This window comes from Mesoplodon densirostris, chromosome 11, assembly GCF_025265405.1.
Source record: "Mesoplodon densirostris isolate mMesDen1 chromosome 11, mMesDen1 primary haplotype, whole genome shotgun sequence".
In the NCBI taxonomy this organism is placed as follows: Eukaryota; Metazoa; Chordata; class Mammalia; order Artiodactyla; family Ziphiidae; genus Mesoplodon; species Mesoplodon densirostris.
This window is the reverse complement of record NC_082671.1, coordinates 76,010,244-76,029,317: the sequence shown is the minus strand read 5'-3', so window position 1 is coordinate 76,029,317 and position 19,074 is coordinate 76,010,244. Positions and strand designations below refer to the sequence as shown.

At 48.0% G+C, this 19,074-nt stretch overlaps 1 protein-coding gene across 2 annotated transcripts in view; it reads left to right on the top strand.

Annotated features, from left to right (window-relative positions):
- RFX4 (regulatory factor X4) overlaps window positions 1-13,228 on the top strand; it is a 170,249-nt gene extending 157,021 nt beyond the window's left edge. For both annotated transcript variants that reach the window (XM_060112612.1, XM_060112613.1), the window contains 3 exons: window positions 2,412-2,574; window positions 4,463-4,601; window positions 12,956-13,228. In XM_060112612.1, coding sequence (XP_059968595.1) covers window positions 2,412-2,574; window positions 4,463-4,601; window positions 12,956-13,228 — 575 coding nt within the window. The remainder of the gene's footprint in view (window positions 1-2,411; window positions 2,575-4,462; window positions 4,602-12,955) is intronic.
- The last annotated feature ends 5,846 nt before the right edge of the window (window positions 13,229-19,074 follow it).

Sequence of the window (19,074 nt, the reverse complement as noted above, 5' to 3'; positions counted from 1 at the left end):
AACAACGAATTCAATGGAACAAAAATTTACTGAACACCTACTATTTGGCAAACCCTCTGTTGGGGATACAGAGATGAATAAGGAACCGTTGCTGTGCTCCAGGAACTCACACAAAAGTAACTTGTGCTGCATTCTCTCAGGTGATGGCTATTCTCACTGTGTCTTCCTACTGCTGGCGGAGCTGGGGGAAGAAAATCCTTTGGCTTCCCCGACTGCCCCTTTTAAAATAGCCACTGACCTCGCTGTGCTCTCCTGAGGTCCCAGGGCCTTGAAGGGTTAATTACTTGCTTGCTGTGGCTGGTTCATTGTTTTCCCAAATTTCCCACCCCCTCCAATTCCATTTCTAATTGTGAAATTTGTTTAATACATTTTAATAATGTCTTTCTTTTCACAGAGGCAATACACATTCTTTACAGAAAAATACAGATAAGCACAATGAAGAAAAAAATGTTAAAACCATCCTCAGCAATAACCTGTTTTAATAAAAAAGGGTATTTTAAAAAATTACAACAGTTATATAATTTCATATGAAGTTCAAAATATAGAGAAGAGCAGTCAGGCATAATCCAGTCCTCTGAGACATGATCATTTTGGGGTTTTTTTTCCTTCTAGTCTTCTTGCATTTATTATAAATGACACCTAGCACACAGCCTGCTAAAGTCATTATCTTTGGGGGGAAAATAATGGTGTGGATATCCAAACCAAGAAGGGGTGCTTTTAGCCATACTGGTGGATAAGGATATTTGTGATTTTGCAGAAGAACACGGGTTTAGAAGTTTGCTGTAATTAGTTAAATCAGTGTTGCTATTCAAACGTTTCACCCCTGGTGACAGAATCTGACCCAAGAAACTTGTCCTTCTTCCTTGGAATCTGAAATGGGAAATAAAGAAATTTCTACTTTAAGAAAGTCTGATGTAAGAATACCTGAATTCATAATGAAGAGTGCTTGAATATCATTAAAAGCCTACCACGTGCCAGGCTTTTTGACATATATTATCTCAGTTAATCCTCACAACAGTCATACAAGGTATGACTTACATGACTTATATGACTTACATGATATAATAGGCATAATTATCCCTATTTTACAGATTATGAAAGAAAGGCAGATAAAATTTAAGAGGCTGGCTCAAGATCTTACAGCCAGTGCATGGCAGAATTAGAACCCAGAGCAAAGAGACATTATGGTAGAGTTCCACTTTTAAATGAAAACCTTTCCTTTATCTTCCCAGAAGAATTTCAAGATTAAACATGGTCTGCGTAGAAGGTACAGGATTGGAGGACCAAAGTTTTCTCTTTTAGTTCACCTTAAAAATGACCTCCCTTAACCAGTTCTTCAGTCTTCCATGTGCCTACAAGGATGTGCTACCTTTTAAAATAGGTTTAATCCTTTCCATTATATCAACATTCTAAATTTATCAGAAATTAAGCTGGTGATTTTATTATCACTATTAGTGATTTCTTAAATTACTATTTTTTATTCTATCTCATAAAGTTCCTAAGCCTCTTGAAGGTTTTAAATTTTGTCAGTTTCTTTTCCCAGTCCTTAGCACTTTCAAGGTATCCAATTAAAAAGCAAATTAATGGAATTAATAATATGTATGGAATAGGTCACCGTTAAGGTCACTGTCTAATAATCTTCAAAAAGACCTGGGCAGGCAGAGTCCAATAATCTACTTATCTTTGCTTAAAGCAATTTGTTGGATCCTTAACACCTGTTTAGTTGATTGCTGAGAAGTTATTTGGGGAGCCCGTCTGAGCTACATCGCCCTGAGCTTTCTTTTGTCCTCCCTCCTTCCCTCCCTCTTTTTCTTTCTTCCTGTCTTCCCTTTCCCTTTTCTTCCTTTTAAAATTTTTATTGAAAATCTTTTGGCCACCAGTCTCTGCTAAGCACCAGGGACCTAATGGTGGGCAAAACAGACAAGGCTCCTACCCTCATGGAACTTACAGTCTGGTGTGGGGAATTAGGCATTAATTCTATCGGCATTAATTCTATCACATTCATTAATGGGTGTAAGATTACAAATTGTGGTGAGCACCACCATGCAGTAAGGGATCTGACTTAGTCTGGGGTTAGGACACAGCTTCTTTGCATTGAGATATGAAGAACGAGTGGGTACCAAGGGAAAACTGAGGATTCCAGGCAGCAGAAACAGCATGTGCCAAGGCCCTGTGTTGCTGGGAATCATGGTACTCTGGAAAACATGAAAGAAAGCTGTCGTGGCTGGATCAGAGAGCACAAAGGCAGAGGGTAGGGGATGCTTCTTGTGAGATCAGCAAGGACCAAGACACATGCTTTATAAAGATTTTGGCTTTCAGCTGAAGAGCAATGGGAAGCTGCTGGCATTCTAAGGAAAAACTGGGGGTGTGAGAACTGTTACTGACTGATGCATCTTCGTTTGTCTCTGCAGGAGCGATGCAGTCATACACATGGTCTCTAACATACACAGTGACAACGGCGGCAGGGTCCCCAGCTGAAAACTCCCAACAGCTGCCCTGTATGAGGAGTACACACGTGCCTTCCTCCTCGGTCACACACAGGATCCCAGTTTATCCCCACAGAGATGAGCACGGGTAGGTGACTTTCCTGGGATGTTGCCTCACTTTTACGTTTGATTTGAAAGGGGAGGGTCTACTCAGTAGTGGTTTTCTGAGGACAGGAAGGTTGCGCCCTCTGTTGAGTTCTCCGCGTGCTCTTGCCCCTGTACAACCATCTCATGCAGTCCCCACAATGACCAAGTGAGGCAGGCGAGTCACCCTGCTTGACAGATGAGGAAATTGAGGCTGCACGGAGTCCAGTTCCCCAAGGCCACACAGCTGGTAAGGGTCAGGCTGACTGAGCCTGTGTCTGCCTCCGTTAGGAAGGAAAACTGGATACTCCCTCTCTGCAGCTCCCCTGGGTGGTCCTTGTGCACTTTGTAGCCTTATAACACAGCTTCATGGTGGGTCCAAGTCTTTTATGACTCGATAGGAGGAGGGCTTCCTCACCCGAGGCTGGAGGTCCCTGGAGGGCAGCAGTCATTCATGGGGTTCAGGGAATCCCCCTGGGTTCCAGTGGCGTTTTGGACCCTGAAGAAATAAATCATTGATTTTGCCCATATTTTTCCCCCTAATCTGTAGTGATGTTACTGTGATGAATAAGCTACAGATCCATTTAAAAGGGTAACAGCTTTTTGCCACTTTGCATTGTCTTTATTAAAAGACATTCCTCACACAGTGTCTAATGTGCAGTTATCTGAAAAGCGCTTATGATGTTAAAAAGGGCCCTTCTTCTCACGAGACTCTGTCATGTAGGTACAGTAAGCCTCACAAGCCAGGTTCCAACAGACCAGCTCTGGGGGACACAGGAGGGGATGGAGGAGGGCCGCTCAGGTCCCTTCCATGTGGTAGCCTCAGGCCTGGCTGTGGGCATACTTGAAGTTAATTCCATAGGCTCAGGTGCTCCTGACCCATCAGTGGGGCAGCCACCGTTTCCTCACGGGGCCTCCTAGCGTATTTCCCCACACATTTAAAATCGACTTAGAAATTGTTTCAGAGATCTTCTGACTCTGTAGAAATGGCACCACAGACACCCGTGTGGTCATATGTCAGTGTCTTTGCTGTAAAGATGTTATTAAGGATAGTGGTAGGGCTTCCCTGGTGGCGCAGTGGTTGAGAGTCTGCCTGCCGATGCAGGGGACGTGGGTTCGTGCCCCGGTCCGGGAGGATCCCACATGCCACGGAGTGGCTGGGCCCGTGAGCCATGGCCGCTGAGCCTGCGTGTCCGGAGCCTGTGCTCTGCAACAGGAGAGGCCACAGCAGTGAGAGGCCCGCGTACTGCAAAAAAAAAAAAAAAAAAAAAAAGAATAGTGGTAATAGTATCCTATGTTTCCACAAGACTATTTTATAATAGAAAGTGACCCTCGGGATCATGTGCAGCATTTTTAGTACAGATATGAGAAACAAGGGTGCGAGTAGCCAAGGTCCCACAGCTGAGAAGTGGTGGAGCCAGGCTTAGAACCAGAGGCTGACGCCTGGTTGGCCATGGTGTTTCCCCCCTGCACCGGAGACATGGGGAAAGCAAAGGCCTGAAGAATACAAAAACAGAAGTCCCAAAGTAATTTCTTCTTTTTTTCCTATTTGACTTCAGGCTATAATATGGGGCTTTTTTACCACAACAGGAGAAGAGGTTTCCATCACTAATGATGTTTCGCTCAGGGCTGGTTTTCATTCCCTGCTCACCTGCCGGGTGGTGAGGGAGGTACGCTGAGGGGAGGAGGAAAACCCACCTGGGAGTTTAAAACTATCACAACAAAGCCGCAGAGTGGAGATGGTAGGAAACAGAAAGAAGAAAAATGGAAAACAAAAAGGAAGATAAGAACAAAAAGGAACAAAAGTAGATGAGGTTGATGTTTAAAGGTGTCAAACTGATTTGTTCTCCCTGCTGTTACTCACAATATTCAATGTGCCTAATGCGTTTTAGGTACACGGGAAGCTATAACTATGGGAGCTATGGCAACCAGCATCCTCCCCCGATGCAGAGCCAGTACCCGGCCCTCCCGCACGACACAGCCATCTCGGGACCGCTCCACTACACCCCGTACCACAGGAGCTCCGCACAGGTGAGTCGGCGGCCCTGCTTGTTGTCCAGGCCTTGGTGTGCTTGGGGTCAGGTCTAGTCAATTCAACACAATTAATAAGCACCTTCTGCATACTGTGTGTCTCCAAGGAAAGGGCAGTCTTTTCCTCAGTGCCATCTCTTCCCTCCAGTGGCTGCCCACAGTGGGTGCTCAGCCAGAGTTCACCCCTACTTGCTTTCACGTACATGGGTGCCGACCACATGTCTTTAGTTCTGTCCTCCCTTTGACCTCTCTCCCAGGAGCCAAGCAGCCGCGATGTCTGTTGTCCTTTTTTCGGGCAGCCACTCTCAGGCTGGATCTTTTGTGTCCTCTCCCACCAGCCCCTCCTGGTGCAGTGAGAGCCTCATGGAGTCCTGTCAGGATTGTCATGCCAGCATCATCCTGACTGGTCTCTTGGTTTCACGTCTGTTCCTTTTCAGTCCAGCCCCCACACACAACCTTACCAGAAGAGTCCTCCTGAAATGGACCCTTATCAGATCATTCTCAGGCCTTTGGCTCTTCACTGTCTAACAAACCCCATTGCTCCTCTGTGGCCTTGGTGAGTGGGGATAGTGGCTGCACCTGTCACACCAGTGTTGGGGTCCTGTGCACTGGGCCCCAAACACAACTGGTCACCAGTTCCATCCAATTCTGCATCCTCGTTGTCTCTGCACGCTCCCTGTCCTTGCCTCAGATCAGGTCTTTATCCAACCTGGATGATGACAAAAGCCTTCCCATCTGTTGCCAGGCCACTGAACTTGCCCCATCTCTGGTCCATCCCCAATACTGCAGCTGGAGGAATCTTTTGGGAAAAAAAAGCCAACTGGCCATAACACTCTCCCTCTTTTGCATGTCATCGCTTTCAAAGTCAAGTTCAACTCCTTAGCACGTCTCTCAAGACTCATGATCATCTGGGCTCTGCCTGCCTTTCTGGCCTCCCAGCCATACCCCACCTTCGCCCCAGCCATGCCAGCCCACGTGCAGTTCCCCCAGGTCTTCGCAGATGCTGTTGCCTCGGGCTGGGATTCTCTTCCTCAGCCTCTTCTGCTTGCTGTTCAGGACAAGCATCCCACTGTCTGTGCGGCACTCGCTGACACTGCCCTCGTCCTGCCTCCAGGACCGTATTCGGTGCCACTCTTCTGTACTCACATGGCGCACTGGGCTTTCTTCTGTTGGCATACTTCTCATCACTGACTTTCCTGACACCCACAGGAGACCCCAGCGCTCCTTGAAGGCGGAAATTAAGTCTAGGACCTCTGGGTCACAGCACCCACCAAAAAGAACAGCTAGCTTTTACTGAATGCTGTCCCGTGCCGAGCACTTTCCACACCTCCACGGTAACCCTTGCAGAAAGGAAGCGAGAATAACTTGCCTGAGGACTTGAACCCAGGCAGTGTGACCCTGGCTGCCCAGGCTCTTAAGCACCAGCCTCTGTCACCTCTCATAGAGGGCATCCACTGTTTGTTGAACAGAGGAGTGAACAGGAGGTGGGGCAGCATAAACAACTGTGGTGTGTGGCAGGCAGGGCGGCAGGTTTGGGAGGCCAGATGAGAGCTATGCCTAGGAAAGAGGTCCTTCAGTGCGGGTCAAAGGACGACGAAGCAGAGAGGGAGGGGCCTGGCAGAACAGGCAGCGCTGCCAGGAAGCACTTGCAGGGGTCCAGAACAGAGGCGGCAGGACGTGAGCTGGGATGCAGGCTGCAGTTACATCAGCTGTCAGCGCAGACCTGCCTCCGAGGGCACCGAGCAGGGTGTACCCACGGTCCACGGGCACGCGGGGCAAACAGGCGTCTGTTTTGATCTCCATCCGCGGTACCAGGGGGAGCCCTGGTATAATCCCCAGACAAGCCAAGAAGTGGCTTCCTCTAAATCATCACCTGGGGCATTCCTTATAGGTCTCCAACTGCGTCACACACAGAGGCCTGTTCCCTAGGTACTGCTTCTCTTGGGAGCAGAGTCTGTGCTCCCCCACGGTGATCCCCTAAGTGACTTAGAGCTGCTGCCGTAGACTGGGTCACACACAGTGTAAGCAGCCCACTCATTCATTCATTCAGTCGCTCCCCCACGACTGTCGAGTGCCCACTGAGCGGCAAGCACTGCTTAGCCTCCGAGAATACGGGGAGAATGAGACGGAAGCGTGCCTGCTTTGGGGGAGCTTCGGCTCCAGTAAGGAGACACTGGCAAGATCAAGCTAAAGTCCCAGCCACAGCTCCTGGCATTATCTTCCCTCTTTCTTCACTCCCTCATTCCTCCTCATGAAATTTCTGGAGCTGGTTTTTCTGGGGTGTTATTTTTAAAGCCTTTTGCTACAAAAAGGAGCCAACGGCTCCTAAAGGCCCGCGCGAATGGCTCCTAAAGGCCCCCGCGGTCCCTGGTGATCAAAGACAGGTCGAAGCATCCACCCTGGAAACCACAGCGGTTCCCAGCTGGAGCACTATCAGTTAATCGCCGGTCCTAATCGAAGGGCTGAGGACTGGACGAACGCCCGTGGAGGAGCCCGCTGAACCCAGACTAGGTGTGGGAGGTGGAAGGGTCCTGCAGCCTCTTCACCACTGTGTCCTGTGGCTCTCAGGCAAGGTCCTTCCACAACCTCTGACCCCCACCACCCGCTCCTGCTCTGCACTTGGTGCTTAATGCCTTCATCTCCGTTTGTAAAGTGGGGTGGGGAGCCGTTAGTTATATAACATCTCTGCCCAGGTCGATGGGTTAGGGTTAGGGTTAGAAGGGTGAGATCAGCACGTCTCCTGGGGAGGGTACTGTCCAAAGACAAAGAATCCTTCGTTTCATTTTTCATTAACATTTATGCATCAAGCACTGTTTTAGGCACTTTCAAATACAGAGGCTCACTTAATTCTCAGAGCAACCTCAGGAAGAAGGCATTTTCCCCAGGTGTTAAAGACGAGGAAAACCTCAGAATGTAATTTGCCCCAGGTCATGCATCCAGTAAGTGACAAAGCGGACTCAAAGGCAAATTCTAGCAATCTCAACCCCAGGCCTGTGGCACTGAACACTACATGGTGTGTGTCTTAGGGGGTGGGAGGTAAATTGGAGAGGTTACTGCAGCTGTTCTTCATATGTTTCAAGTTCCCAAAGAGAAGAATCACACACCCAAGATACTGTGTTTCTTTCCTTTCCTGGTACTTTGGTTTAAGGTTGAGCACATAGGGGAAAATCCACTGCAGGGCTAATTAGTTTTAGCTTTCCAGAGCAGAGGTCAAGCCATTCCACTCCTGAATACTGAATATCACACTTCATTACATCAGACTTAGTGGGGAAAAGATTAGTCTGAATGGAAGAAGAATCACAACCATAGAATATGGTTAAAGAATGCAGTTGGTCATTAGCACAAGAAACTAACTTCTGCAAGTAAATGCCTACCAGGTTTGCCTTAAAGAACGGATACAGCACCTCTGTGAAGTTCAGTAATCGCAGACATCCCAGCATTTATATACACAAAATAACGTGAAGTCATTTGTTTCTTGAAATAGGGCATTGTGTGCCCTTGTTTATACTACTCATTTATACAAGACATGCTTTCTTCATGGGTACTACAAAGGTAAACCTCCAGTCCTGTTTGAATTCTCGTAATTTCTCAAGTAGTGAGTCCAGATGAATCAGGTTGCACAGGGTAAGGTTTGAATTATTTCAGAAAAACACCCTTCTTGCCGCTGTGCTGCACTTGTCCACACCAAAATAAGTGAACAAGGGATGGTATCAGCTGCCCTTTCCCAGGTTCCCCATTCTCATGCCCAACCAGAAAGAGAAAACAAACCAAACACATGGCCACAAAGTATTTCTGAGTCTCATTCAACACACATTCATGGAACCTCTACCCTGTCAGCAGCCATGAATGTGAAGTGGGCCCTTGAGCTCAAAAGCCATTTGATCAACCAGAAGCACACTGGCTAGAAAGACACTTAGAGTGGACCAGAAAGTTGTTGTGCATTTCTCGTCTGTATGGCCAAGGCCCAGCCTTGCCAGCTGGTCACACAGCTCTCACAGCAACTCCAGCGGACCAGCCCAGGGCCAGTGGGTCCTCGATCTCAGTGGCCCAGTGACTGCTACAAAGTTTGCTTAGCGTGCTCCACTTTGGGATAGCATCCTGGGCCGAAGGGAATACAAGCAGTCCACCATAGTGGTATAAAATCTCTGACTGTAGAGCCAGGCTTCCTGAGTTCAAATCTCAGCTCTGCCTCTGATTAGCTCTGTGCCTCAGTCTCCTCATCTCGAAAATGGAGATAATTCTAGTACCTATTTCATAGGTACTGCTGCGAGGTGTGAGTGAGTTAATAAAGGTTAGAACAAGGCCTAGCTCATAGTTCACACTCTGTGTGTATATTTTCATCATCATCCTTTGTAACACCGCTGTTATTATATTTTCATAATTATAGAATTAATTTCTGTCTTCCTCAACTCTACTAGCTCTGTGAAGGCAGGGACCAGGTCCTTTTTTTCTGACCATTTTATTCCCAGGACCCAGAACAGACCTGGCCCTTGGTGGGTCCTCAGGACATACTCGTCAATGAATGAAGGGATGAATGGATCCTTACTCTGGTAGTAAGTTGCTGTCTGACCTCACGTAGATCATTTCCCCTCTCTTGCCCTCAGTTCTCTCACCTGTAAAGTGAGAGGTAGGACCAGGTGGTCAGTCACTAAGGCTCTTCCTTTCATTAGTGGACCACGATGCTATGACTTGAAGAAGAAGAATATCCATAATAGTTACCACATTTTGAAAACTTACTGCGTGGAAGCTCAAAGTGTTTCACATGTATTAACTCAATTAATCGTGACCCGAAGAGCTCAGCAGATGTGGACCGTCTGGCACAGTCTTGGGGAAGCTGTGTCCTGGGTGGGGGGTGCCTGTTGGCAGAACTTTGGTCAGTGAGAGCCGCCTTTCATAGGAAAACAGTTTGTGCTCCCGATGGGAGCCACCTTTCACCCGTGCTCCAGTAGCAGCCCATTTGGTGAGGGTCAGGGATAAAGGGCTCATTCTTCCCTCTCCAAGTGCAGGAAAGTCAGCCCTTGGTGTGAGTAGTCACTTCTCAAAATAGCACTTCCTAAAATGGTTCCAGAAAGGCCCGGGGTCAGTCTCAGCTGAGATGGACTCAACGTCACGGCCCCTTGAGGGAACCTTTGCCCACTTGTGCACACACACGTGCCCACAGACACCCCTCGCACACCTCTCATGGGGTGGGGACTGGTGACTCATCTCCATTTTCACATCAGTAGCAACAGTGTGGGATTTGACCTAGAAAAGGCTAACTTCTGGTTAGGGGCCCTCAACAAAAAGTGCCTTTATCCTGAGCAGAGCTCTCGGGACCCCAGGGTTTGTGCCCAGCAGGCCCGAGGAGCCCGCGTGAACCCGGATGTGAAGTGTGAAAGGTGAGGCGGGTGCTCCCGCCAGGCTAAAGAGGGGCCTCACTGGCGGTTTTAATGGCCAGGCCGGGCAGCGGCACTCCAGCCTCTCAGCTTTCAATGGTCTCTTCACCACGGGGAAGACGAGTCACTGACTCATTTGCAATTAGCTGACCTAACGGGACAGAATTTTCCAGGCCGGATTCTGTGGTAACAGAATTTTATTGTCACATTGGAGATATTTTGAGCCAGTCTCATTTCCAGGCAATGACTCTTTTGAGCCTGTGACACAACCCCTGGGCACAGCTGCATCTAGGGTCCTTGATTCGGCACAAAAGACACGCTCTCTTGGGCTCTGTTGGGGGGAGCCTCCAAGTCCACGCAGTGACGTGGTACCTACACAGGCCAGGCAAGTAGGACTCTGTCAGAAGCATCAAGCTGAGGCCTGGTCAGGGTTGTAAGACCCTGTGGTCTGTAGGGGAGGCGGGAGCTTAAAGGAAGAGTGACAGAGAGATTCGAGTTTAATGGGCTGTGTTCCAGGAAAGGAGTGCCTTTCTCTCTGAATTCTCTGCAGTTCAGTTGTGGTGGGTCATGCCTCGTTTGGGCCAAATTGATGTGGAGGAAAGTACCAGCTCAGGACCGGGCTTTTCTGCCAGCTCTCCCACTAGTTTGCCATGTGGCGCCTCACTTTATGGATGCTAGTTTTCTGTACAACATGGGGTTGGATTATATGATCCCTAACGTTCTTTCTAGCGGTAACGTCCTAGTGTTCATTCACCAGATAAGTTATGTAGCACCTGCTAGGTGCCCGGCATCATTTCAGATGTTGGGCATATGGTAGAGAACATGACAAAGCCCCACCAGGAGCTTCGGAATATAAGCCAGTGGAAGGAGACAGCTGACAAGCAGGATGCTAAGATCCTGACCTGAGAGACGGGGGGTGAGGCACTTAGCTTGGAGAGAGAGGATGTCCAGAAACGTCTCTCTGAAGAGGTAACATTTGAGCTGAGGTCTAAAGAATGATGAAAAGGCAGGCATGGAAGGCGCTTGGGGGTAGGGGTGGGGAAGAAGTGTTCTAGGCAGAGGGAACAGGTGGGACAAAATTCTCTGAGGTGGGAACCAGCTGGGCAGGCCAGAGGACCAGAGAGGAGGCCTCTGTGCCGGGGAAGGGACATGCATCCAGGGAGCTTCCCTGAGAGACTCTCAGGAGGGGGAAGCCACCTTTTGGAAAAAATTAGAGACCATTTTGTAATAATACTTCTTAATATTACCTATTTAACACCCGGGATCTTGTTATCTTGGGCAGGGCCCAATCTCAGTACGGTCTCTTTGGGGTTTAGAATGGGTCCTAGGCTAAAATCCCACCGCCCAGGCCTGAGGGTCCACCGTGGCTGCCGTCCACGCCGCTGATTTGGGGATTATGAAAGGCTCCGTGTGCTGTCCCTGGTCTCCTTGGCGACACCCCTTGGGGCCTTGTCCTCCCAGCTCCCAGATACCACCTACGCCCTTCTCCCTCTTTCCTACCTGTTCTTCTGACTGCGGAAGGCGTGTTGTCTGTCCTAGGTAGGACAAAACCCTCACTACTAGAACTCGGCGCCCTCCTCCTTGACCTGTGAATAGCTGGTTCTCTTCGCATGCTTTGGGCCTACCAGCCTTCCCCTGCTGCCCCTCGGGCTCCCACTCAGAGAGGCAGAACAGTTCCCCTCTGGCCCGCTCGACTACAGGGGGCACCACTTTGTCATAACCCCTTCTCCTGGCTGTCTAGGCTTCAGCCTGTCTGTCTCCCTCACCGGGGGCAGCTTCCCACCGAATCCCTCGGGGCTCCACTCTCCAACTGTCAGGGAAGACAGATGGGGAGCAGAAGAATTCCGACATTTGCACATACAGGCTCTCTCCCTACTCGTTGCCCTTGCCTCCCTTATTGACTGGCTCCTGCCCTTGTTGGGGTGGCCCTTAGCACAGCAAGGAAATCTTTGTGTTGCCTGGCCTGCACACCCGGGAGCTCGCGAAGGGAGCCCAGAGCTCCTCCCCTTCCTCCCCTCTGATTGTACTAAAAGCGGCTTATTTGCATAGCTGTCTCGGTAACTGAAAAGAATGTAAAAGCAGCAGTACTTCAGGGGCGCTCCTCTTATTCCCGATTCTTTCCAGAACGGCTTCCCCTCTTCTGGTGGCTATTAACACCTGTTTTCCTGGCCTGCACAAAAGCACCTCCCCTCCCATTTGGCTTATCTTGACTCCTTCTTCCACATTCACACCAAGCCCAATAATTTACCATTTCCAGCTTGTATATCTTCTTGGACTTCAGTGAATGTGAACCAAAAAGAGAGATGTTCTCTGAATGATAGGCACTAATAATAACCTTTGAAGCTGTTGAGTTGCTTCCTCTTCAAAAGCCTGCTTTTAGGTTGCAGTTCATAATTGAATTCAACTGTAAAATGCTATTTTTAATGATGTCATTGTGTTTTTCTTGGCAGTATTGTTCTCGGGTTGATGGAGTGGGACCTATCACATCTCCTAAAATGATAAAGCTCAAAACCATCCATCCATATATCCGTATCTATTTGGACATGCTGTTCCTCCTGTACACACACACACACACACACACTCTCTCTCTCTCCCTCCCTCTCTCTCTCTCTCTCTCTCTCTCTCTCTCTCTCTCTCTCTCTCTCTCTCCCCCTCCCCCCACTCTCTCTTGTATTCCCAGTGGGGTTGTTCCTTCTTTTGGGTTTGACTCCCCAAAATATTGCAGATTAAGAGCACGAAGTCAGTATTTTTGGTTGAGTGACTATCAGCCTAACTCTGGCTGTGAAATCCTTTGCATTTCTCTTGTTATATGCTTCCTAGACCGAGAGTCAATCTTTCAGAATTTCACTGATTACTTCCCATCAACTTTCATTAACAGCATCTTAAGAAATTTAACTTAAACTGTGAACATGACTGATATTGTGTATGTGCAACTTCAAGCTAATTTTAACTTTGTGGAATTTCTTTCCCCTCAACAAGTACCCGTTTAATAGCCCCACTTCCCGGATGGAACCTTGTTTGATGAGCAGTACTCCCAGACTGCATCCTACCCCAGTCACCCCACGATGGCCAGAGGTGCCCACAGCCAACACGTGCTACACAAGCCCGTCTGTGCATTCCACGAGGTATGGAAACTCTAGTGACATGTACACACCCCTGACCACGCGCAGGAATTCTGAGTATGAGCACATGCAACACTTTCCTGGCTTTGCTTACATCAACGGAGAGGCCTCCACAGGATGGGCTAAGTGACTGCTTTCATAGAAATCCATATTTAATATTAATAATTATTATTAATAATAATAATAAACTCAACACCCACCCCCAGAAGAATTTTATCTCAATACATCATAACTCCTGGACTATTCCTAGGCATCCATTTTCCTTAATGAACATGAGGCTGGGATTCAGTGTGGGATGAATAAACTTTAGTTCAGAAACGGGACTCACTAAGAGTCAGTGAGGTTGGGTTCCTGTAGCCAAGCCAGACTGGACTGTTTGTATAGAGCACTATCTCGGGCAGGCCGACCTGTGCCTTTTCCCTCTGTTCCACGCCTTCACTTTATGTTGGCAACCATTGCCAGTCAATTACCTATTTTCCTGTTGACAGAAGCTCTTCAGTCTTGAAGGGTGGATACTAGAGACGGAATCTGGTTTGTGCTTTTGGATGGGCACATAATTTAACCAAGAGCATTCACCTTTCCATCTGGCTGTCATCTTACTGTACAACAGACAGCCCCCTCAGATATGTCCTAAGCATCCCTTCTTCCTGGTGGTGTCATCACTGCTGCCTGGAGCACCAGGGCTAAGTGGAGGTATCTGGAAACTCTAGATTCCCTGTTACACTTATGTCTGTCACAGTACCTGCATTGCCTTGGAATGTAAGCACTGTTTAGGGGGAAGGAAGAGGCCTGTTCTGTATGCCTTAAGTTGAGTGAGGTTTGTAGGGGACCGGTTCTTCTACACGCAAGTATTTGTCCTAAGTTTGCACAATGGCTAGTGTCAGCAGAAGGCAGGAGAGGGGTTTTTAAAGTTCTGTGAGAATGTGGATTTATGGCATTGAGCATCATACTCAGCTCTGCTGTATTAACTCTGTGAAACTGAATGGACCAAACTTTTAACTTACCAAGCACCAAGTGTGAAAATGACTTCCATGGTTCCTTCATAAGACTATAAAAATTTCCGACACTTTGATAGAAAAAACTCAAAGCTGTGCCTTTGAACCTATACTATACTGTGTATGTGTGGAAATAAAAATGTATTGTACTTTTGGAAAATCTTTTCGTAGGCATTTTTCTGTTAGATTTGTAGCAGTTTGTGAGGTTTGTTAGAGAGTAACATAGGGTTTCTTTCTGTATTATAAAAAACACCAAAAAACTATGGTGGACCTATTACCCTATGGGTAAGAAATAAATGGAAACGTGACATCGGATGTTTTAGCAGTTGTTCTGTAAATAAAATATTTGGTCACACCACTCAGTGTGATAATCACATCTACAGCTAAAATGGAAATAGTTTTATCTGTACAGTTGTGCAAGATATGAATGGTTTCACACTCAAATAAAAAGTATTGGAATGACCTGCTTTCTTCATTTTCATTTTGTATTTGATAATGACCTGTGTGTGTGTGTAATATAAATGACATTCTGAATACTTAGGGTATAAGTAGGCGAAACAAAACTAAGTGGTCTTCTGTGGTTGTGCTTATCCAGCTCCCCGTGATCTTGTCATCATTAAAATGTGGATAGGCCACACATGCAGTCCTTAAACGACGCTTTAGCACCCACAGCCTGATGTAGGGAACCAGTTTTACATACAAGGACTTACCTGAAGTCTTCATGATGGCTAGCGTCAGCCAAGGGCAGGAGCCTTTCAGCTCTTGCAGGGAATATTATTCTTCAATACCAGCATCATTAAGAGGTCCCCTGGTACTTAGTTCATTATGCTTTCGTGATCACTGGTTGTAAAGATATTTCAAGCACAGTGCTTTAAATGCCAATAAACTTCTAGCACAGAACAGTAACAGTACTAAATACTTAGTAAGTACCAACAAATTCTTCTCCAAAACTGCATTTTGATTCTAGGGCTGGGAAGTGAGGACACAGAGGGAAAATGATTAAATGTTTTGCCCAAATGTTAAGAGTCTAGGATCCATGAGAAATTCAGAGCCACAGATTTCCAGAAATGGCAGTAGTGACTATTTTAACTAAAAGGCATGAGAATTTGACAACTCAATTTGCATTTTGAAAGATTTATTTTTAAAGCCAAGCTCTTACTTGCTATTACATAACATACTTATACCTGAAATTTTAATTTTAGGATTAAAATTATACATTTTACATAGCATCCCCTTTAAAAAAAAATTAGCTATGTTGTTCTACCAAAAGAAAGCAGATGTTGGATTTCACTCTCTGATGGTAACTTAGTTTGCTCTTTCAGCCAAGGTCCATTAGTTGGCCTTATATGAGGCAAATAAGGGAGAGGACGAATAAAATTTCATATTTAGTCACTGAAAATAAGCCTGAGAATAACCAGACCTATTGCTCTCCTGCAATCCAAAGCTCATGCTCCACAAACGAATGGGTGTAGTTAGTCTGACTTTCAACCTACTAAGCACAAAAAACTAAGCAATTGCCAAATTCTCTAGCCAGGTAGCAGCAGCACAGAATGAACACCCATGTACGAGTAATAACCACAAGCTCTTTAAATGCACAGATATTTAGGCAAAAATAGTCACAATCAACAAGGGCCTGAATCCCAGACAACAGAGTGGTTGCTCGAGGAACTCTGCAGAGGAGAGAATAAGGGCCTCCTCGTCACAGCACAGCGGAGAACCGGGAGTCATCAGTGCCGTAGGAGGAAGGAGGCAGCTTCAGATGAGGCAAGTGGCCACTGGGCGCCCTCTCCAGAGCACAAGGTCCCCATATCTTGGGAGTTTAGCATACTGCTTATGTTCCCAATTGTTCTAAAGCTTCCACTTCAGAACACAGAGGGATCTGATTAGGAGAAGACAACAGCTGCTGTGAGCTCGTGACTCAGCTGCATCTTCTCTCCCTCTGGTGGCCCCCAGCCAGCCACCAGGAAGGGAATGGGCAAGGCCGGCAGCTGGGAGCGGGGCCAGCCGCTTGTCAGAGGGCGCACAGAGGAGTCTTGGCAATAAAGGGACCCTGCCCTCTTCAGGACTCTCTCTGAAAAGGACTTGGCCAGCTTGAAGCTGGCTGAAGTCATGAACAGCAGCCAGGATGGCTCGCCCACGTCACAGGCCTGTGGCGTCCTAGGCACCCATCCTGCTGTGTCCTTGTCAGGCCTCTAGTATAGCCCAGATCTGGAAAGAAAGGGGATCTGTGGCCCCTCGGAGACAGCAACCCAGTTACAGACCAATCAAAAATGTCTGCCATCCAGTGAGCCCAACCTCACTGAGGAGAGGGGCCGAAATCATGGAAAGAGAACTGAAAGGGAGCCGTGGCTTCACCACCATGTGACCTTGGAGGGGTCACCTCCCCACTGGACCTCGAGCGGACCTGCTCTATGACTGTGACATACTGAATTATAGTCTGTGTGCTGATGGACCAGGGCGGGCAGATCTGGGTGAGGAGGGTGGACAGCTTAGGGAAAACAAAGAACAGACTGGCAGCTGGGCAGTGATTCAGGAAGGCAGCAATGAGAGAGAAGGCGACGGCTCCACCAGCTGGTGCTGAAGAAACGGGCTGCGGTTCATGCCCAGGAGCTGAGTCCCATCTACCTGCACCACCATCACCAAGCAACACCTCTTCCTCGTATCCAACCCCATCCCCTCTTACACGACTCCACTGGGGATGGCAGTCTCCTGCTATTTCCCCCTCCCTCCAGACTTGTCCTGAATATTTGCTTTAAAGTGACATCAATCAAAATGTCTGAAGTGGGGGCTTCCCTGGTGGCGCAGTGTTTGAGAGTCCGCCTGCCGATGCAGGGGACACGGGTTCGTGCCCCGGTCCGGGAGGATCCCACGTGCCGCGGAGCGGCTGGGCCCGTGGGTCATGGCCGCTGGGCCTGCGCGTCCGGAGCCTGTGCTCCGCAGCGGGAGAGGCCCCAACAGTGAGAGGCCCGCGTGCCGCAAAAAACAAAAAAATGTCTGAAGTGAATCTGGAGAAGGAAAGAGCAAAAACAAACAGGCTGTTTGTCCCAGCTTCTCATACCCCTGAAAGGCAGAATCGAAAGATTCTTTAAAAAATCCTGGTAAGGGGTTAGTCTCCCTTTATTACAGGGGAAAGTGTGGGGAGGGGCAGCTGTGTATCTCTTGAAGCTCAGAGTTCAGACTTAGTCAAGAGTCTGAAGTATGCACATCATCATCATAGGAAGCTTAAAAGAAAAAAGGTGGATGTACTTACTGGCTTCAAAGTGAGGTAGAACTGAGATTAAATCTTGGTTCCACCAGAGATGTTATAGAAGGGACATTCCTGCTCTAAGTAGGACTGGACTTCAGCAGTTCTCAACCCTGGCTGCCCGTCAGAGTTATTCTGTCAACTTTATAAAAATACTGATAGGTAGGACCCACCCACAGTCAATACTTGACCTGGAATGTGATGGGGAATCAGTAGCCTTTTAAGCTCCCCAGATGATTCTAATATGCAGCCAGGGTTGAGAAACACCACCGCTTCCACCTTGAAGTTCTAAGATCCAGGGACTGCTCTTCCCCGAATAGGCACCCCAAGTTTCTTTTTTACAGAGTGGCAGATGCCAGTCATCCACACCGTTCACAGTTTCCCCCCAGCTGACAAACCTTTCCCTGACTGTACTGTTTCGTTTGTCCTTCAGCCCAGCCCACCTCCCTACCACTCTGCCGCCTGCCCTCCTAACCTGGCCCTTCTCTGCTTCAGTTCCTTGGCAGCCTCCCAAGCTAAGCCAGCCCTTGTGGTTTCCTCTTCTTCCAAGGAGGTCAGAACCTTTTGTGCTCATCAGCCTCCTCCCTGAAGCTCTTCCCCCATTCCTCCTCCTGCACCTCGACCACCCCCCACTCCAGCTTTCTCACCCCCATATTTTGCTGCTACTGGTGTAGGTGGGACGGAAGACGTAGGCCCAAGAGTTGAGAAAAGAGCTGTTGCTAGGAAAAGAGTGTGGGTGAAGAGAGAGGGTGGGCGGGAGAAATAGGGCTCCCCAGTTTTATTCCTCCGTTTGTCATCATAAATGCCTCCAGAGCTAAAACCAGTTGTTTTAAGAACTATTACGAAAAATAACGAGGTCTGACCGGGACAGCAGGGGTGAGAGCATCAGCCTCAGAAGCAGCTGCAGTGCTGATCCTTGATATTTAAAATAGTCTCCTGTTAGAAGGGAAAGCCACTGAGAGAAGTTCAGAAGAGTGAATTCTCAAAGAACTGCCAAACGATGCCCCCACTGGAGATGGAATCCGAAATGTCTTGGCCCGGGCTACACCTCTTGGAAACAAACTGCAAAATGTCTTCTTAAGAACTGAAATGTAGTCAAGACAGAAGGACAAGCTTTAAATGAGACACGCTTTCCTCATCTCACACTGAGTGACATATGGTCCATTCCTGAAACAGTTCTGCCTCACTCCATGGAGGTTCCCGTTTCGGGGGGTCTGCTGCGTGCCAGGCCCATCAGAGGCATCATCTCCACTTCTCAAAACCTCCTTGAGAAGTGTCAGTGGTATAATCATTTCTCTTTACAGGTGGAGAGACAGAGGCTCTGAGCAGTTTAGTGCCCTGCCAGAATCATACACAGTAAATGGCAGAGCTGGGATGTGGAAACTTCGTTGCCCCACTCCCAGAGCCTGTGCTCTTTCTGCTATAGCGCCCTGCCTTCTTCCTCCTTCCTACTTTTGTTTCCGCCCCACCCCACCCCCATTCCTCTCTCCTAAGCGGCTTTGCAGTTTTTAAATCAACCTTGACCGCGGTAAGAGAATCTGCTGGGGTTGAAGAGAGTTTCAGAGGTTCTGGGAAAGTTTTGTGTGTTAAATGAAAGCAGATTGTAAGCTGCACCTGAGGCGCCATCCACTCACTGTAAGTTAACAGCAGACCAGCTTTCCCTCCATCACTTCCCAGGGTACGTACAAACCAATAGGTTATCAAGGACCAAGACTTGGTCATTCTATAGAGAAACAG